The sequence below is a fragment of the Pteropus medius genome, unplaced genomic scaffold (assembly GCF_902729225.1).
Source record: "Pteropus medius unplaced genomic scaffold, Ma_sr-lr_union100, whole genome shotgun sequence".
NCBI classification, from domain to species: Eukaryota; Metazoa; Chordata; class Mammalia; order Chiroptera; family Pteropodidae; genus Pteropus; species Pteropus medius.
This window is the reverse complement of record NW_024346667.1, coordinates 21,697,430-21,719,875: the sequence shown is the minus strand read 5'-3', so window position 1 is coordinate 21,719,875 and position 22,446 is coordinate 21,697,430. Positions and strand designations below refer to the sequence as shown.

The following is a 22,446-nucleotide window of genomic DNA, read 5'->3' as shown; positions in this document are numbered from 1 at the left end:
GATTGGTTTAAGAAGCTGTGGTACATATATACAATGGAATATTACTCAGCCATAAGAAGAGATGAGATACTGCCATTAGCAACAATATGGATGGACCTTGAAATAATCATACTAAGCGAAATAAGCCAGACAGAAAAAGTTGAAAATCACATATCACTTATATGTAGGATTTAAACCTAAAAGCGACAAATGAATAGGATAAACAAACAGAGACTCAAGGACATGGAATATAGACTAGTGGTTACCAGAGGATAGGGTGGAGGAGGAGGGGGAAGTAAAATAGTTAAGGGGTCAAATATAGGGAGTAGGGGAGGCTAAGTGGGTAAAGGGGATCAAATATATGGTAGCTGAAGGAAACTGGACTTTGGGTGGTAAACACATGATAGAATATACAGATGTCAAATTATAATGTACATCTGAAAATTATATAATTGTATTAACCAATGTTACCCCAATAAGTTTAATTTAAAAAATTAAAAAAAAAAAAAGAATGGGAAACTGAATTAGGGTGGTGACAGCAGAAATAGGAGATAATGGGTGTAAGAGGGAGAATCTATAGTACTTGGTACTTGAAAGTGTACATATACAGCATGAGAAAGATTTAATATGAGTGACGAATAGTGATGACTTTGACAGAAATAGAAAACAAGGGATTTGTGAGAAGATAATTTTTATTTTGGAGATACTGAATATCCAGGTAAATATACTGCAAGACTCTTAGAAAGACATAATGTTTAAAATACACATATCAGAACTACTCTGGGACTAAGTGACCAAATCCTTGAGATAACAATTATAAAGCAACAGTTAGAAAGACATAATGTTTAAAATACACATATCGGAACTACTCTGGGACTAAGTGACCAAATCCTTGAGATAACAATTATAAAGCAACAGTTAGTGGACACTGATTGTACTTCTTTGTTATGATCATTATCTAATGTTCCATTCATAGTTATACATACACACTTAATCGTGGGATAGCTATTTATATATATTTGGGTATTAAAATTGATCTTAAGAGGCTATAATGTTATATTACAAAAAATTCATTCACATTATTTTCAATAAATAAATTCTTATATAATGAGACATGTCTTACATCTGGTACATTTTCCACTTAAAACTAAATCAAACCTCCAATATAAATAAAACTTGCAAGTATAAAGAAGAATATAAGCAACTATAATTATTATAAATAAAAAATTAAATGGTTTAAGTCCTATCCAAGACACATTTTTTCTTACCACAGTTCCATTAAAATGTTATTGCTGGGGTCCTAGCAGGATATTGAAGTCCATCGATAGGATTACTTGTAGCATTTTAAACCTATTCATATGGCTGAACTTTTGTAACTACGGGTGCTGAAGGACTATATAGGATTAGATCACATCTCTCTCTTTTTTAAATTTAGTAATCAGTGAGAATCTTTTAAAAATTAAAGTCTTCAATAAAATAGCCTTGAATTACATATGGCAATTAGCATAAAAAATATTTAAACACATTTTATTATCGAATTGACCATATAAACTCTCAGCTACAACAAAACTTTCCAAATAATGTAAATATATTACTTTGGTCTCATGTTTATGTTAATTACTGACAGTTCTAATTTTAGCTATGAGAAATAAAAAAGTTACAATGGCTGTGATATTAGCAAGAATGGGAGTCTTATAGACCAAAAGGTGCCCATTTTCAGGTTGAAACAAGATCAAAGTAAGTAAATCTAAGTAGCAAGACTTTGAGCAAGAAAGATAACATAAGTAGAAGTGAGCCTTAACATGAACAAAGATATTATTTACTTAAACTTTAAATGTTTTATAACAAATCTAAAAATATTCAAATAAATATAGAAATAAGAAATGACTTCAGAAAAAATAATTTTGCTTAAAAATATGTAAATATTTTAATAAAATAAAGAAGTTAAAATTCTTAAATGATTATGGGTTTTTTTCCCAACTCCAGTTACTTCTAGTAATAGGGTATTTTCCTCTGGGTTTCTTAAAAATGATGTGAAATCACATATCCAGTACTATATTCCAATTTAAAATATATATCACTCTTTTAAGGCACAATGATTTTGTATACTCTGTATCAATAAAATTAATACATGAAAATATATTTAAATTTTAAGGTGGATTAAATAGAATTTCTTTTATCAGAAATATTTGATCAGTGTATCTATCCTTTATTTTTATTTTATCAGAAGCCAGAATTGAGTATGAATTTACATAAATCCAGACTTCCCTTTGTTTCAAAAGTGCTTACTGTGTTTTATTTTCTGGCATTTTGACAACACAGGCACACTTTAAAATGAGCTAATTTTACAAATTAGTCATTGTTTGAACTTTATTTCTCCATGGAGCCCACATAATTATAGCTGATATATTTCTACTTACAAAGTTTAAACAATATGTAATATAATTTTTGCTTAATCTGTGATAATACCATCTAAAATTATACAAGAATAAGATGGCTTTCTCTGAAAGTTACAAGGAAGGAAATTTGAAATACTACATACATTAGAATGGTGATCATAACAGGATTCAGCGTGCACATTGTTTTATTACCAGAATCATCTGAAGTATTTGCAATATACATTAACTAAAGAAAATTGTTTGGATTTTATTTTATGTAGTATGCTTATCCTTCATGTATTCCTAAAGCAGTATGTTCGCTATACATATATACATCATTATTAGAGCACAGATGTAACAAGACCATGCTGCCATTCAAAATTAAGGTGCCACATTTTTCTTATAATCAAATGGCATCCAAAATGCAATATATTGCTATGAAAATGCAGTTTTTTTCACAGATTGGCATTTATGAATGAGGTTAGTCATAATGAAATGGGATTTTATTTTATATAAATGGAAAAGATTTATCATAAATATATAGACCAGTATATAACGTTGAAGAACAGGAAGCAGAAAGGGAACAGCGCTCTTGCATAAAGGTCAATTCTCTTTGCCGCTGTTGGAATAACAGGTTTGGCAGGGGGCGGCTTCTTGTTGTTCTTTGCCTGAGATTTCCCAAGTCCATTGTTGACTTCAATAGGTTTTCCATAGCAGTCATAATTGGATAATTCGAAATCTCTTGGTAAGCTTCCAACAATGCTGAAGTCATTAGATCTCAGGTCAGACTTAGAAGTACAAACTTTCTTGCATCTGGTCTCACCAACCTGAGAATAAAAATTAAACACAATAGTGTATTTAGAATTTTCTATTTATAAAACACATCTCTTCAAAGGGATATTTTAAAAATCAGATATAATAGTCAACTGACTAAACCACCAGACTTCCTGAACATTTAACTCTAAAATGTTGTCTATGTAACAAGGCTGATGTTATGGAATAAACTTTTGATAGGTTATTTTATGTTAAGAGATCTAAGTACAAATAAACATTTGTCTTAGGTGCTCTCAGGCTTGTGAGTTTTTAATTAAAAGGCCAATAAATAAAAGTCCAATATTTAACTATAACACAGACCATATTACTACAGTGTATGAATTAGAGAATCTTCCTGTACATTTAACATTTGACTTCACCGTGGACCATATTTCTAAATAGGGTGGTTTATAAATGACTAAGGTATTTACTACTCCAATGAAACAAACTGTGTCTCTAACCCACACTCACAAATAAGAACTAAAAGATGGTCACAATTATCATGAACCGAAGATTTACCAGGCATTCCTAACATGTTGGCTAAAGTTGAATTAGCCAACCACACTCAGAGAATCTAATGAAATTGTGCATATTTCAGCCAGATCATATGCTACAGAGATAGTCCATTGATTAATCTCTGAATTATTAAATTTAATTCCCAAATATACAAAATAATGATTTCACACTGAACTTTGTCTAGCAATCTGAAATGCTCTTGGAACAGAGATATAGGCTAACCTCAGTGGGGTATAAGATATACAGCAAGGAGAGATCTTAACTCTACTGCTTAATCATCTGTTCTTACCCCTGAGTTCTGTCATTCACCTTTCAAATACTCACTGTTAACATTCACTGTTTTTATTGAAAAGGGAAACTATGTTATTGTATACTGTTAGTAGACTGTAGCTACTCTTTTTTCATTTTTTTTTTCCTAATTAGTATAATAAGTTGACTAGTTATATAGGTTCTATTTACATGAACTAGATTATGGTTGAATAAAAATGATGCTTAATGTAAGAAATAAAACAAATGATTCTCCAGAAGTCACTCAGGTACCAGGACACTGTCTTTTATCTGAACAAAGTCACACATGTGATTTTGGAACATCATTTATAGATAGATAGATAGATAGATAGATAGATAGATAGATAGATAGATAGACAGACAGACAGATAAATTTCCAGGCTTTCTATTTAAATTTCCCAATTTGAAATTTTAAAAGGCCATTTTTAGTAAGCAATCTGTCATCTAAGCTCCATCGCCATGCACATATACAATGACTCACACATTTGTACTCGTATACCTTCCCTGTAAGTGTTCCAGACAGAAGATCATATTTAAAGTTCTGGTTTTCCAGGGCTGTTTGAGAACTATGTCAGGCTCAGCATGTATTAATGAATTTTTGTAATGGTACATCACTACCTTGATTGGAATAGAAGTTGAGACCAGACTCTAAATATTAAATCTTTGTGTTATCCTCTATCAGAGCAGTTTTTCAAAATCTGGGACACTGTGAGTATACCAGTCTTTCTCTCTTTCGAATTCTTCACTCCAAAAGCCTTCGAGGCACTAACTTTGCTTTTGAACCACTTATCAAAACAAAGGAGTACTCTAGCTTCTGCAATAGACTAAGAGAGCATGACTGCTTCTCAGTCATTTTTACTTTTTCACAAAGAAGGCCAAATGTAGTTATATAGAAATGCATTTGCTTTAAATCGTATTTTATATGTGGCTTCATGTGTATGTGTGGTTTTAGTACCTGTAAGTAACTAAACAAGAATCCAAATTTATATATCATAACTAAGTCACGCATAAATAGTCCAAATTTTCTCATCTGTTTTATTTACATAAACATATTCTTAGATTCTGCCAGCAATTTTAATGATTTTAGAATTTTATCTATATAATTTATTCAATGTAGACATAGAATGTTATGTTTATTCTGATAGAATGTTAAAATAATAACATGGAAAAGCTCTCTAAAAAGCCTCTATTTGCTTATACTAATTTTTTAATCATTTATTAAAACCTTTTCCAAAGATGTATTCGAAGATCTTGTATTTTAAATCAGTAGGGTTGTATGTGTGTGTGTGCATACATGTGTGTGTGAATTGTCACAGAAAACCTCTACTACAGAAGTAATTTTTAATGATGTGACCCAACTGAATAAGGTAAAAGATTGTTTCCTACTGAGAAGTTCTCAGGTTAGTTAAATAGCTCAGGATTCATTAACTAGTTGGCTGATCTCATATTGATCCATTTATCAGAGATTTTACACAAACATAACTTTCTTTTTTAGTTAATATTCTCTACACATAAGTATCATATCATATGTATATGAAAGTGCAAAAGAATTTACAATATAAATACTATTTTGAATAATTATAGTATCACATGAAGAGAGGTTAAACTGCTTATAAATAAAACAATAACCGTACTTAACATTTTCTTAAGAGTAAACCTCTAATTTACAATTTCTCATTTTTTCCACATATGAATTTGTGTCTCACTTTCATATAAACTTGTCACTTCTGACAATTACTGGTACCAAAAATGAGATAGTGTGATAATGAGACTGTCAAGAATAAAAAAATGATGTAAACACTTTCTAATGCTTTCAATTTTAGCCTTTAAAATTTTCCTTCTGGTCCTTTTCAGTTTGCATCTGCACCCATTTAAAAGCAAATCACCTTAAATGATATTTCTTGGTCAGAAGACTTAGGTATTATTTCATGGTGATTATGATATCTTCTACAGATGCTAAAAATATGTTCAGAAAGGAATAATCACTATATATTGTACCAACTTGAAATCGATCCTTAATTTTAAAAACATTGTTACCATAAAAAAGCAACTATGTCATTCATGCGTGGACAGCAGCTTTTATTTTTAATTTATTCAAATTCGTAGGCGTGGATATTATTTTGCTTTTATTCACAACACCTTTGTTGTAAATAACACATGGCATATACTATGTCTTGAGAATAGGATGATACTAATAACAGTAGGTCCTCAACTGTATCTATTGAATAAAAGAGAAACCTATGAGTAAATATTAAATTAGTAACAAAAATATTGGAATAGCTAAGAAAGTATTAAATTTAGGGAGGAAAATCTAGGCAGTTATAAATGACATATATTTGTATGCAGGCAAATTATGAAAATTCCTTTCTAAAAGCTAGATTAAAAATCATTGATCTTTCTCACACTTGATAATTTCTTTACTTAGCAAGTACAATATTATTTTAAAAAACGGCATCAAAATTTTTCTGCAATCCAAATTTCATTATTTCCTTTGGTTAATATTGTTATTCTATCTAAAAATAAATGACATATCACCTAATTGAAATTATTCAGCAAAAGCTTGTGTTCTGAAAAGCAAAATATACTGGAACAAATACGTTTTGAAACTAAAACTATAATTATATTTATCACAGCAAAACCAGTAATTTAAAAAGGCAAAAAATTTTAAATTTCCTTTTTTATATTTTCTTTCACATGACAATGTGTAGTAATCGTACTAATTTATCAAGCTTACACATTTGCTATAAGTTTAATGTGTATATTAAAGCTAAGTTATTTTTGGATTCATATTCTCATTTTGAAGCCTGTCTCAGGATACAAATATTACATAAGTACAATGTTAACTTTGGAAATTACATTTTGGCATGTAAGATATAAGTAATTTACATTTATTTCTGGATAGTACATTTTCTGGTCAACTTTTAAACTCTCTAAGCATCACTCTATGACTTTTGTAACAAAATGTCAGCAATTCCAGAATCTAGAGATGTGTGCTTCTATTAGCAACTAAAAACAGAGAATTAAAATAAGGAAGTTCTTAAATATATTGAACTTTTATACATTAAGTAATTATTTTAATGCTTGAGAGATAAATTTAAAATAATATAATTTACTCTAATATTCTGGATCCTATTTATCCTTATATTTATGTTCATAAATAATCTTGATATGTTCTACAGTACTTCAAAAATCTAGTTCCAGTACATCTCCTTCCTTCAATACCCCAGTTCACAGAGTCTATTAAAATTCCAAGATTATCTGCACATGGCTGTTTTCTCATACTAGAGAATTTCTGCAGTCGTTGAGGCCCCAGAACATACCAGAGAATGGAGCTGATTGTGACACCCCTGGAAATCAAGCACCTGCTCTATGGAACATCTTTGCTTTCTGTCGCCAGATCTCTTGACCGGGGTCTAAGTTCGAGGGTGGGAAGATTAGTGGGTTGGAAACATGAGGAAGAAGTAAAAATGGGGTGATGTAAATGGAGGGGTTAGATATGTCAAATACATGACTTCTTTAAGGCATGACAGCTCTGCATTTATGGAAATTTCATACTTAATCTTTGCAAAGACCAAACAACAACAACAACAAAAAGCTATGGGTTACACCATACTGTTCACTAGTTTTTGCATCTAAAGAAATATATGGGACATACTTGTCTAACATTCTAGGTATGGTGAATGATGGCAGTCAACAAACTGATATAGTATGAAGCCAGAATATAGGCAAAGAAGGCAAATTTTCAAGATTATAGGATAGTATAGATCCTCAATGGAAATGGTCCCCTGGTTTACTAGTCTTCCTGACCAGAGGGCATCAATCAGGGGCACTTTAGGCTAAGTGAACAGCTATCCTAATCCGTGAAGCATCCTGTTGCTCCAGGATTTATCAGTAACTGACCCTAGAAACACTGCCCACTATTCTTAGACCTATTATCAAGTGCAAGACAATGTAAGGCAGTTAAACCTGTCCAATTCTTCCCTACTCACCACTGGGCTGGACAGATCCCAAACTATGGGGATAGTATCCCTGCGGGCCAGGCATCCAATGAGTAAGTAGCCTGCCGGTCATGTTCTGCGTGAAGCTCTCTAACCTGATGGGGAACAGGGGGTTTAATCCAGAGCATGACTTCCCTAAGCCTTCAGTGTTGGTGGAAGATCACTGCTTCTCCAAAAGCCCTCTGGCCTTTCACTAAAGCTTTTCAAATGAGAAACAGGAGGAGGTCTGTAATTCTGGCAAGGCTTCCACATTGGATGGTGACCATCAAAGCAGAGTTGTATCATTAAATCAACACCTTATCAAATTCCTGGAATTTTGATAAGATGTCTTTTTTTTCTTAATTAGTTTGTAACCTAAGTGTTTCATATATCTTTTCCAAAAATTATGTTGGCCTTAGTTCCTTTACATCTGTGAGAGAAAAATGAGTGAATACCAATTCTATCAAACATTTATTAAACCCACAGAAAAATGTCTCTCTCCTGACACTGCAGAGAGCCATGATGGGGGAAATAATTTCGCTGGGCGATTTCATTCTTACCTGCAAAGTGCTAATGTGAACTGGAGTCCCCGTACCATTCACAGTATTCTTTTTAGCTGCGTTTCCACCTTTCCCATCTGCTTGCTCAGCCTTAGCAATTCTGGCTTTTTCTGCTTCAACTCGTTTGGGGTTATTCAGCATCACCTGAACAACAGCATACTCCACCAGGGAAGCAAACCCAAAGAGAAGACAAGCAATGAGCCATACATCAAGAGCCTTCACGTAGGATACTTTGGGCAGTTCAGCAGCAAGGGTTGTGCACTCAGAGGCCAAGCTGAGTACTGAAAAGATACCTACAGAAACAGAAGTAGGAGTTAGAGTTGCTGTTTACCCCTGTGAAATCTCCTGCAATCCTTACTCTGACTAATCCCTCTCTGAAAACTTCCAAAGGGCCATGAACAATTCATCAGGTCCATTTAAAGCTCAAAGAGTGGAAGAAATAATACATATATACTTATTATGTAAGCATTATTACATGTGGTTGTGGATATTTGTAAATACTCAGCATTTTAAACAAAGAAATATAAATTTAAGCCATGCTTTAAAAATCATAATTTGTATCTGGTTTAAATATTCAAGATATCTAAAACTATTCTATCATATCACTGAAGAAGCAACGAAGCTTATTTCATTTTCTAGCATTATTTTAGACAGTTCTAGAGCTGAATTTTCTCCCATGAACAACTAGATCGGAACACAAATAGAACATATAAAGCAATTTTCTGATAAGGGTCACAATTTTAAAAAATATAATAGAAAAGACGAAGTAAAGAACATTCTTGGTTACTTCAGAGAAACAAACGATTCCAGTTTTTCAGGGAAAGAATAAAATTCTGCTATACATAATATTAACCATATATGAAAAGCTAACTCCAAATTACCCTTGGAAGCCTGACATTTCAATTTATATCACTGCATGACAGAAAGATATTTCTAATAAACAAAAAATATTGACTATTTTGGGGATATGCATAATATTTTTGACAAGCTTAAAATTTTAAATCTAGTTTTGGGTGTTTTATTCCCAGAACATTATACTGCATAGTTAATTCTCATCACTTGAAGAACTAATCTGTCAGTTGTCATTGTCTTCATCACAGATATATGACCATTAGAATAAAATTTTCCACATTTTTGATATAGATTTGGTTTTTCTTAAGATGTAAACCACTAAATTTCTTATTATTCAGATAAAGCTGTCATTTTCATCATTTCTTTCCTGGTTTCCTACTCTTTAAAATCTGTAGTTCATTGAATTCCTCCAATAAATCAGGAGGGAGTTTTCTTTTTACGAGGCTTTTCTGATGGAAGAAAAAAATGAAATGCTGCAACCAATTAGCCACTATGAAGTTACATATCACATCCTTACCTATGTAAGTTACAAGCGATATTCAGAACACATGCACACGCACATGCACACACACAAAGTAATGAAAAATTTTAAAACACTACAAATGAAACGTTCTATTACAATGTCCTTAGTTTGAAGTTTGTTCACTTTACCCATTAAATGGGCTCTTGATTATTTCCCAAACACAGAGTGGTAACCTCTATACAGACACAATGTTCAAGTCTGGCTAATGGTGGTTCTGTCACAGAACATTAAAAATAACAAATTGGGGAGGATGGAAAACCTGCACTTAAGCTCTCTAGGTATAGCTGATGATATATAGCACACAATAACTGATGCTTAGAAAAATGATGCTAAGTCATTTTTAAAAAGATAAATTATACTCCATATTCCTTGATTAAGAGTGTGAGATAGTATATAATATGACTTAAAAGATTTCTATAGAAATTACTTGTTTTTAATTTTGGCACTATTGGGAATTTTAGACTTTAGTTATTTTAGACTTTAGTAAGTGAATATCACTTACTAAAAATTATTTCATAAGTCCAGATAGGATAAATGATAATACCCCAAGAACACAAAGAGTAAAATTTAGTTTAACTATAAAATACAGACACATGGAGAAATTCTAGTTCAGTGTCAAGGTTTGAAGGAAGTCATAAAAAAAAAATGTTGCCATCAATTCCCAGACTCATTATTTCAAAACAGTTGATGAAATAGTTGGTGAATGAAGACGTGACAGATTCCTGACATGGAGAGAAGCACGGCACACTTTACCCAGGGGCACTCGGGCAGCACTTGCATCTGGGTTGATCCAGAAGGACAGCCAGGAGAGAACCACAATCAGCAGGGTTGGGGCATAGACACCCATCATGTAAAACCCGACCTGTCTCCTTAGGGTGAAGATGACTTCCACGCACGTGTAGTACCCTGTCAGAAACAAACATTAAAAGTATGAGGTTCTCACCCACCTACAACTGCGAAAATCAATAATGTGCCTGCCTATAAGTTATGTCACTTCTATGTGAGGCAATTTCACAAAGTAAACACACAAAACCAGGGTTTTCTTCTGTAAATATATATAATTGATGTTATCTAAAAGGTTAACATATGGGACCGGTTTCACCTGACCTTTGGCAACTTCATCGACACAGAAACAGACATCACATTCAGCTCTACTGTGTCACTGTTTCAGCTTTTAAGCCTTTGTTCAGACAATTTGCAATGGACTTAAACTTTTCATTATCCCTGGGTATTCTCAGAGCAAATGATTTAAAGGAGTTACACAGGGAGCAGTAAATCAAAGTAGAACAAGTCTAAAAAAAAAAACACTCCTGGACTACATATTGTCAGTATAATTTTTCAGCTAGGTGTACTACTTATCTAGAACGGATGGCAGTTTACAATATCTCATATGCATATTTAAGTCTTAAAAATTAAGAAAGTATTGGAAATAAATATTATAAAGGATATAAAGTAAGTGTTTTCAATCTATATGGATAAGAGATTATAAAGCGCAATCATCTGACATTCCTCTCAATTCTCTCCCTTCCTCTAATCCAGGCCCTCAAACATAGTCTAATTAAGAAAAAAAAACTTCATTTTCAGAAGCTGAGACACATGCAGAAATTGTTTTTCAACATAATCCTAGAGCTGCCATGACATCAACTACTCCTCCAAATTAATCACAAATTATGAGCAGCCTCTTAATATCCTTTGCTGACGAGAAAGAAAAGTGACAAATATTCTTCTAGCACTGGAGTATTTCCAGATGTTTATTTTTTAAATGTTTTAATTTTTTCAGTTAGCATTTAAATACAATATTTAATGCCTTAAGCACTTAAATAAAAATGGCTGACACTGATTTACCTGGCGACAGTCAGCAAGTCCATGACCTACTGAATTTATAACTAGAAGTTTATACCTCTTATTCTCCATCAACTTTTTCACCCATCCTTCCATGTCCCTCCACTCTGGCAGTGTTATAATGAATGTAACACTAGGCAATTTGGAGATAAAGTTAGTTTAAGTTATCTGTGATTGTTGACCTTCAAATAAATCAACAGGTTACATAACATAATGTAACTAGATTATATAAAATATATGTAAATAGTCCCTAAGGACTATTTGATAATCTGTTATTAAGAAATTATATATAACATTTATATGTAAATAGATTACATAACACCTACATATAAACAGTCCCTAAGGACTATTGGTTATTTTATTTGAAGGTTAACAACCACAGATGTTTAAATGAACTTTATTTCCAAATTCTCTAGTGTTGCCATTATTATAATACTCTTAATATTGCAAATATTCACTCTAGCTTTTAATATTGACAAGAATGTTTTAAATTATATTTTTGTCCTTGATGATGTCATGAAGGCAGCATGTTAGCTCAAACATCTGATCTCTCTAAATTCTACATATTACAACATATATTTTTATTTTTGCAAAGTCAAAATAAATGTTAAAATAAATGTAAACTTTATATCTATTCCCGAATATCTATATCTTGATTTACTTCCTGATATACAAGTAGAACTGTGTAGTATTTACAAGTTGAATTGATTATTAGTATTAATAATTCAATAATAATCAAAATTCAATCACTTTTATTTATATTAAGTGAAATAACACTATATTTAAGAATATAAAACTGCTCAATAACCTATAACTATCAGTAGAGAATTAAAAGTTGAATATTTCTCATACTATAAAAGTATTGCAGTGATTACTGTATTTTCATTGATGTAAAAGCTTGATGCAGTTTAATGAACGATATTAGTTTGTCGTGCTTTTCATAACTAGCTATTCCATAACCTAGGCCAAGAATATTTTACAAGAATATTTACCGATGTCCAATTATTTCACATTTATTGTTTCTTGTACAACATGAAGAGCGATGCTTTTTAAAGTTAGGAATATGGGTCAACCAGTATTTAAAAACTGCCCAAAAGACAATAGACCAGTATATATGGATTACATTGTTCATATCTATAATGTTTGACCCCAAGTTGAATCTTACTAGGAGTAGAATTTCTTGGCAACATCTATGAGAACCACAGTCTGGCAAAGTTCATAGTACTGAAGTAAAAATTGAAAACCTCTTCCTACCCAGAATTACTTACAGAAAATCAAAATTCTCCAGTAATAAAAAAATTTTTAAAAACTTCAGTGAATGTAATTTTATGAGAGATTTAAATATATAAATGTAAATATAAACTACTTATCAATATTGACCTTATTTTTTAACTAGTTTTCTTCTATTCTGCCCTTACTGTATATTAATATTAAAATGAATCTTTAAAATAAGACTTAGTTTTACTTACACAATATTACTTACCAGTGCCTTTATAGTATTTTGTACAGTTACCATATTCGATATCCTCCTTTTTAATATCAAATTGAGGCAAGGCAATTTTTTCTAATTGAACAGGATCCCCTGACTGCCAGATAAATCGTAAATCGTCAGTGGTGTAACCAACTATAAGCAAAAATAAATAAAAATATTAGTTTGAAATATAATTATTAATGCTTTTTAAATATTTTAATAATTTAAGTATTAAATATCAAAATGTTAAGAAAAGAGGGACTTATACGAAATTGTTGTAAGAATATAGAAATGTAAAATCTATGGCCATTGATGAAAATATTAGCACTGAAGTTACAGATAGTTGTGTTAAAGAAAGAACAAGTTAAAATAATCAGTATACTGCAAATAGTTAAAATCCTAAAGTGTCATATACAGTAGTACATTACTTTGTCAGAATTCTGAAATGTCATCAGTAAAAAAAAGTAATAAAGAAGTGATACTTGATTTCTGAATATATGCATTTACAATCATGAAATATGCTACCTGGAAATTTTTAAAGAAATGTAAGCATCGAAATATTTTTTCCAAAGTTAACGACAAACTTCTCTAAAGGAGCAACATTGCCACGGGACAGCAATAAACAATCCCCCAAATGGACACTATTATAGCATTCGGAAGCACACATTTTGGGCTTAGGTAACGTGGCTACTATTCAAGATCACACAGGGTTTCGTATCATATAGTAACTCGCTGTTCAACTCTAATGTGCACATATTTTTTAAAGCAATTCTTTAGTTCTTCTGGTAATATAATTGTATATAAACAGTTGGAATTTTTTATACAAATACATACTGACACGCAGGTACACATATGTACAATGCATACACCAATATGGACATACATACACTTACATCTGGAAAATCTCATCTTATAGAAAGAAAGCAATAAATATTATGTCATTCAAATTTAGTATCCAGGTTCAGTAATTTAAAAAAAAATAAGCAAATGATTACCAAATAACTTTAAAGCATATCATTTAGCAAGCTTATACAACACATTTTACAAGGTTACTATTGTTTATTCTCTGCAGAAATAGGTCATGGTATATAGATATATACCATGGTATATACCGGGCTAAAGATTTCTTACATTAGAGTTAATTTTTCAGGCTTTATTTTCAAAAGATAAGCATCATAGTAAATTAATGAATATGTTTTAGAGACAAATAATTATTTTAGTTAACACATCTAGTACATCTTTTATTTCCTGAAAAATATATAATCATAGAAACACAGAAAATCCAATTTTGTAAAAAATCATTTTTTATACATCTATAGAAAGTGAATGCTTAGTAGAATTCAGATAACATTTTTTGAATTTTTTCCAAATTTTCTGCTCTAAAAATATAGTTTTAACATCAAAAAGTTATTAGAATATAATATTCTCCTTTATCTTGCCTATATTACTACTTCAAATGAAAATGGTAATTGGAATAGTTAGAAGTGTAGACCTACATCAATTTAATTGAAATCAAAAAGTAGTACCAAAAGTATCTGTTTTAGTACAATTAATAGAGTGAAAGATTAATTATAATTTTCCTAAATAAACTATCCTAATGACTATTTTTAATTAAAAGCATTAGTTTTACCATTGTTATTTAAGATATTAGTAGAATGCATTGTCTAGAAATTTTAAACATTTTTATTCCTATAGTCATTTAGTGTCTCATTTACGTACAGCTCTCTAGTTGCATCTTGCAACGTTGTGTGTCCATGGGAAATAAGGTCAAGTCCAACGGACATGAAAGAGTAATAGATAACCTGAAAATAGAAAGAGGTCTTAGAAGTCATTTAACACATTTCTCTGTGATACACTGATTTTAAAAGGAAAATATAAATGTACAAACACTAAAGATAAAAGTGTACCTCATGCTGACGAGGACATCTCCATCCCGAAAAATAAAGAGGAGGATATTTTCCTGCGTTACATCATGAAAATTGGCACTTTTTTCATTTGCAAAAAATAAATCAGGTTTCCACAGACACTTGTACATTGTGGGATCCACTGTCAATGCATCTGAGCCCCGAAAATCACTAGGGAGCTTCAGCCTGGGATCGTTCCATTTTTGTCTCAGGAAGATGTTAACTCTGTAGTCCTGGAGGAAAAAAAAAAGTGTAGGTGTGGGTATATTGCTATTTTTGAAGAATGCATCAGTGCCAGAATAAAAAAGATTTCAGTGATTAGCAGCAGAAGTATTTTTTCTCATCTAAACACAAATTATATCCATTGGTTTGGTGATGTTATCATAAAAGCATGAGAATTGCTAAACATTACCATTATTCTTCCCCACAAAAAAGTAGAATAAAACTTAGTTAAAGATAGATAAAAAGTCAAGGGGAAATATTTTTATTTGTCTTTTGCTGAGTAGAAAACTACAAAAATTATATGTATTCCTGAGACTATCCTTGACTGTTCATACATGTAAATGATTATTAAGAGAATTTGAGATAATCAAATGAGATTTGGATTATGCAAAACAGATGAGAGCACATGCAAAATTTGTAAATATTGTTATATTCAAGTATAGTAGAAAAATGTTTGGAAATCTACTAAATAGCTAAATATTTTATTTTAGTTCTCTGCCTATCTGAAAAGTTTTAATTTTAAAACTTTGTAAAAGTTGAATTATATCGAAACATATAGATTTAAGGATATGTGAAGCTAGAAACGTGTTTTATATTTGCCAATGAAATGCATTCTGGCAAAATTGAGTTGTTAGTATATACAGTGAAACTCAGCATTGAGGCATCAAGCCTAGATCTTTTAATTTTAATTTTATATACCGAACTCAGAATATGCACAAAAATATTCAAGGTATAAATTATATTGGGCTTCAGCTTTCTTATATTAAATCATTTAAAAATTCACAAAACACTATCTCTCCATAGCTTTTTGACATGATCAAAATGAATTAGATCATAAACTTCAAATCAAAGTCCAAATATTAAATAGGAAGAGATGACAGATCATCTTTTATTAAAGTATAAGAGCTAATTCATTTCCATGAAACAAATACTCTTGCTTTCTATATGTATAAAAGATAAAATGAAGCATAAGTAATGGACTCTAGAAAAGCTTTGGGAATTTACTTTCTCATATGATCTTCGGACCATCGATAGTAATTTAATCTACCTATATCTTATAGCTACTCTAAACTTGATTATAAAAAACTTCAACATACAAATTAATTCTTAAAAATTATATGCAGATAATTTTGGAGTGCCAAAGTCAAATAAATTAAGGATGAGATGAGCTGATATTGAACATATTTGCACCACAGGGGAGAACAAAAGGATAACATTTTCCCAATCAAATGAACATGGAATCAGAAGAGAGTAGAAGAGGCCTAGAACCAAAGAAAATGAAGATTTGCATTGCACAGCTACATGAACTTTTTGTCAAAATATATGCATATCTTAAAATTCACAATGGGACTTAAATTATTACTTCGTGTCTGACTGTGATTGTGACTACAAAAATTAACCCAAACATATCCAAGATAAATGACTATCTATCTACATCACATGGTAAGCCTTCTGGTAGACAAAAGGTTTTTATCTATTCCACACAAACATGCAAGGCCCTTCACTTGCAATGGAATACTCATTAAGTTCAATCATTTTCTAATAAAATACCAGTTATGCTACCTCAGCTAAAGCACATGGTTGATACCTACTTGACATTATTTTGAGTACTCAGCAGTAGTTAATGTCAAGTTATTTGCTAAAAGCTTTCTTGTAATGATCTGCCAAAAGTCTTGGTATTCTAAATGTACGTTCAGTGAAATCTATTTTATTGTCTTCTCTAATGCTGTGTCTTATTAACATAAATGATCAAAATTACATCTTTAAACTGTGGTATTTAAAGTACACATTCACAATATTGTAGTAAAATACTATGTCCTTAATTTGTTATCAAGGATCAGTATTAAAAAATAAGCAGATGTGATTGCCCACATATCTATTATAAGCTTGAATTAAAGACATAGCTCCTTATTTTGGTCAATGACTATTATATGAAAATACTCAAGATGAATTCTTTTTTATTTACTTAATTTTTCATTTATTTGCATTCATTACTATATTATCATTATATGAGTATTTACTATATGCTAGTCATATTTGGTTAAGTGCTTTACAAAAATACAAGTATTTCTCAGAATTTATATTATGAAAATGTTCTCTTAATGATCTTATATGCTTCCTATTACTGGAAAGTAAGACAAAAGTATCTCGTCATGTTTTTCTTTCTGTCTGGCACCTAGGGAACTGAAAGCTAAATCCTATAGCCAACTGAATTAATTTAGCTCTCAGATCCTAGTATGATTATCATTGTATGGCTCTTGCACACATAGTACTATTTCAATTATTTCATTGTATTTTTGTTATTATTTTTATATACCTCAAATCCTTTCTAGAAATAAGGATATATAAAATAATGGGTGAGAGATTGTCATGTACTTAACTAGAGTCAGCATTATTTTGATGCAGCTCATAAGCAACTTTGCCAATGTGGCTTCTAGATTCAGGATGCTTTATTTTAGACTAATATTAGGTATTCTTATTTTAATAGAATGTTAAATATATGTATAGAGATATAAATATTACGATTGCTTTCGTATTCTTTATCTAAATCAAAACAACTACATTTTGGAATGTGTGTTAATTTGCTTCTTAGTAATTAATTTCTAAAGACATTATATAAATATCTTATAATAACATTCAAGATATCTGACAGAAATTAAAGCAACACTTTAATCTTTAAGTTCAGTACGTTTTGCATAATTAAAACATAAGCCATCCTATAACGTTTGGGGTGGAACTTCAGAAACTAGGCCTGCATTATACTGATTTCTCCTTAAAATCTCCATACATGAGCACATTCTTTGTGGAGCACTATTCTGTGTTCCATCTATTTCCAAAACGGTGTGGTTAACTCATCTAAAATTATGTAGCAAAATTATTTTTCTTTTTAAGTTTTTATAGCAACTGTAATAGTGTTTCTGCATATGAAGTTATTTTTTCTAAATTCTTCTTGAAGTCTAATCAATGTTTCCACACAAGAACATATTTATATCATTTATCAGTTAATAAATTCAAAGCATTTTAATCAGCTGATTAAAGCCCTAAATAGTCCTACGTGGTATTAAAGACCCTGACAAAATAAAACCTATATGTGGGGAAAATTACAAATGATATAAGAATGTTTTAATTCATAGTCAACTCCCTTTTTATTCTACATATCATCACAAATAACTTTTTAAAAAATTATATTAATCAAATTATAAAGCCTAGTATAATGGAGTCAGCATGGGCTTGGAAATATAAAAGTCCTGATTCAAAGCTCAGCTCTGAATCTTAGAAGCTTTGACCCAGAGCAAGTTTCCTAACCTCACTGAGCTTGGTTTTTTAATATAAAAATTAGGAATACCAATATCTTCAGTGATAATTAAATACTCAGGGTAAAAGATTAATACAGTACCTGCTATATAAATTAGTTTTCTTTCCACTTTACATCCTTAAGAATCCAGCCACAGAATTCATCAATTTTCTTTCAGAAAACATTTAAATTCCTCCTAAATACCTAGATGAGTGGCTCATTAGCTCATTCATTCAATTCAGAAATTGCTTATTAGCCATATATTCCTTTTCATGCTCTGGGTAATAAGGATACAGCTGTGAGTACTCCCGGACTTCACAGAAAGAACTGTAAGGGATATTGACCCTCAGTCAAATATAAAACAATTTGAAAAAAGCTAAATCAAAGGAAATAGTTTGCAACGGGGCATCTAATCTAGACTTGGAAAATTAGGTAAAAGTAACCGAGTGAAATGGCACCTACACTGAGACCTGAAGGGTCACAGAAGTTAGGCAGTTCTGGGTCTGAATTACGTCCTGCTCTTTGGCCTAAGGCAAGTTATTTAACCTCCCTGAGCCTCAAATTCCTTGTCAATAAAAACAGTCCCGGGTTATTCAAAAGAATTAAGTGAGATGCTATATCTAAAGCATAAAACCTGGCACAAAGATAATACTCAAGAAAGTTACTAATCTTATTATATGTTTTATTAACATTATCATATATCTATTATCACCACTTTGAAAGGGCCAAAATTTACAAGTGACGTCATTCCTAGCCTGTCCCTATAAAGATGCTGCCTAGAAGTTTTAATTGGTTCCTAAACATCAAAACTAACATTAGTTTTATTAATTCTTTGAAAGCTTTTTAAAAAGCATTTATTTGTGCATTAGATATCAAGCTCTATGGTAGCTACTAGCTATACAGAGATCAATACAACACAGTACTAGAAAACAAAGCTGAGGTTACTGGACTTTTATTCATATCTCACTCACTTAAGATACTTTGACTAACAATGGCAAAATTGTTTTATGAACTAACAACATAAAATATCTACATGTAATTATGTTCCAGACTAAATTTAATGTTTACAAAAGAGTCTCAGTTAACAATCAGTTTTTCTGTGCTGTTAAACATTCCTTCCCTCCTTCATTTATTCATTCATTCAAAAGTTACGCATTAAGGTCTTCCTATGTTCAAAAGTCTGAGCTATTCGTCTGGGAGGTAAAAAACTTGAGCCATTAGTCCAGGAGGGATAAAAACTTGAGGTACAGGCCCTCAGGAAGTGATGATTAAACAAGTGAGAAAATAATTGATAAGGACTCTAAGGATGATGGTACTTAATGAGAGAACAAATGTTTACTTCAGAAACTGGGGATCAGCAAAGGCTGTAGAATGTGTCTGAGGAGGTTCTTGAAGAGTGGGCAGAATTTTGGCAGATGGTGACGTCAAAGAAGGGCAGGATTAAAGACAAAAGCGAAAAATCATTGTTTCTTAAGCATTTCATCAACAACACAAAAGAATCACTATGAAAATATAGAAAATGGCAGAAACAATATCATTACTAAAAGAGGCCAGAGCAAGAGACAGAGGTTTTACAGTGATCAGTGAAAAGGTAGGAGTTAAAATCAAGACCAAGAAATATACAAAGAACTCTTAAAATGCAAACAAACAACCCAATTAAAAAGTGAGCAAATTATCTTAACAGACACCTTATGAAAGATTTTATGGCAAATAAGCATATAAAAATGTTCTATATCATGTCATCAGGGAATTGCAAGTTAAAACAACAAGATATGATGACACACGTATTAGAATGGCCAAAATCCAGAAAACTGACACCACCAAATGCTTACAAGGATGTAAAGCAATTCCACTCCAAGGTATATACCAAAAATAATCGAAGGCAGAGACTGCAAAAGATACTTGCACACCCATCTTCATAGCAGCATTATTCACAGTAGCCAACGGTGGAAGTACTCCAAGTATCCATCAATAGATAAATAGACAACCAAAATGTAGTATATACATATTCATACAATTAAATATTATTCAGCCATAAAAAGGAGTGAAATTATGATACATGTTACAACATGAATGATCCTTGAAAATATTACCGAAAAAAAAAAAATCAAGACTAAGGAATATTACTACTTTGAATGAGAACGCAGGGCAAAAAATTAACCCTGGGGATGACGAACAGTTAAAGGGCAAGCTAGAAGACTGAGACAAAGAAGAAAACCCTGGGAATGTGATTTTACCAAAATAAAGAGGCAAAAGCTTTGAGATAGTCAACAGCAACAAGTACCTTAGAGAGTCAAGTACAATCAAACTGAACACTTTCAACAAATTAGGAAGACATTCAAGATTTTAGCAACATTTTTTGGGTAGAACACCAAAGATGATTGCAGAGGACAAAATTTCCTATATATAAGATGGAAATAATATACTACAACATAGGGCTTTTATAAGAATTAAACAAGATAATATATATAAAGTACATGAACTCGCCTGGCCTTATTAAGCACTAAACAAGTGTTTCTTTTTACTAGGATATATCCTTTATGCTGTTATTATTATTTTATAATGTTAGTAATAATGATTAATATACTTTTGCCTCGAAAAAATTCTGCATATATTGTAGCTCATTTGGTTTGCTTTGTACTATGCTGGTCAACCTACAATCATTCTTTTTTTTTCCCCCCTAAAATTATCTTAAACAGTAATCCACTCCTAGGTTGCAAATCTTGAAACAGTGCTAAAATGTTTTTTGAGCATCTCCTTGAATTCTTGCTTTCAGCACACTAATGTAAACTCCATATGCCACATAAGCTTTGAGTCTCTATTGTAATCCTTTTTTAATATTATTTTGTAGTAGAATTCCAAAGATATATTACAATGAGCATCACTGAAACACTGGAAATTGATTACTGTGTTACATCACTCTTGATCATTATGTTATATTATTTCATTATGAAAGTGTCTCAAAGATGCTCTTCTATTAGCTATGTAGCTATATTCTATTATGATTCAACACAAGTTGCGGCAAGCTTATATATCTTTTAAGAATGCTTTAATATTTTACAATTTAAATTAACAGTTTGGGTTCAATATTCATTAAAAGATAAAAGCTCATTAGTATGCTTCGGTTAATGTTTTATGAATGTTTCTAAATGATTGCTAGTTATTGGCATCTCAAATACTCTATATTAAGATAACTATCTTTGAAACCTACTTATTTTCATTTTCAATTACTCAATCACAATAATTATAGCTCTGTCTTTTATTGCAATGAACAAATTCCCATCAGAAACAGATTTCTTTTATCAATGGGCAATTACTTGTTTTTAGAGAACTTGGTAACAAATACTACTCATTGTTCATTCCAAATGACTATTAGCCATTATCTGGAAAACGGATGGTCTCCAAAATTTTCAATACCAATTAACACCCAAATTAAATTATTTCTTCAAAGCAATAAACATTTCACAACAAGACACTAAAACTATTTAAGTTTCATCAATGATATTTTAATTTTAAGAACAGTTCATCTATATTTTGTATTGTTGATAGAATAGCTCTTCTGGTAACCTGTAATTTTTACCAAACTGTCACATATGCAATCTTTAACCCATTTGTTTTCTTTAAATCATGATAAAAAATTAGCATTGAAAGAAATAAAAGAGATCAGCTCTCATAGAATCTGGCAGCATTATATTTAAAGTTTTATCAACAGAGCTGTTACAAGCCTGGTTTAAAAACAATTTAAATGTAGTGGTTAGTGAGGTTAGAAGTTTAATGTAAGAATTTCAAGTTAATAAAATGCCAGTAGAAATTCCTACATTATATT

The 22,446-nt window shown here is 31.1% G+C and overlaps 1 protein-coding gene across 8 annotated transcripts in view; it reads right to left on the bottom strand.

Annotated features, from left to right (window-relative positions):
• Nucleotides 1-653: 653 nt before the first annotated feature.
• The window catches only part of GLRB (glycine receptor beta), a 49,771-nt gene continuing 27,978 nt past the window's right edge, over nucleotides 654-22,446 (bottom strand). For 7 of the 8 annotated variants that reach the window (XM_039876229.1, XM_039876226.1, XM_039876230.1 and 4 more), the window contains 6 exons: nucleotides 15,107-15,336; nucleotides 14,919-15,001; nucleotides 13,212-13,352; nucleotides 10,640-10,792; nucleotides 8,512-8,804; nucleotides 1,882-3,184 (listed from right to left, as the gene is read on the bottom strand). In XM_039876229.1, the coding sequence (XP_039732163.1) occupies nucleotides 2,888-3,184; nucleotides 8,512-8,804; nucleotides 10,640-10,792; nucleotides 13,212-13,352; nucleotides 14,919-15,001; nucleotides 15,107-15,336 (1,197 nt within the window). In that variant the 3' untranslated portion in view covers nucleotides 1,882-2,887. Of the gene's footprint in view, nucleotides 3,185-8,511; nucleotides 8,805-10,639; nucleotides 10,793-13,211; nucleotides 13,353-14,918; nucleotides 15,002-15,106; nucleotides 15,337-22,446 lie in introns of all 8 variants that reach the window. The other variant, XM_039876225.1, reaches the window with a different exon arrangement.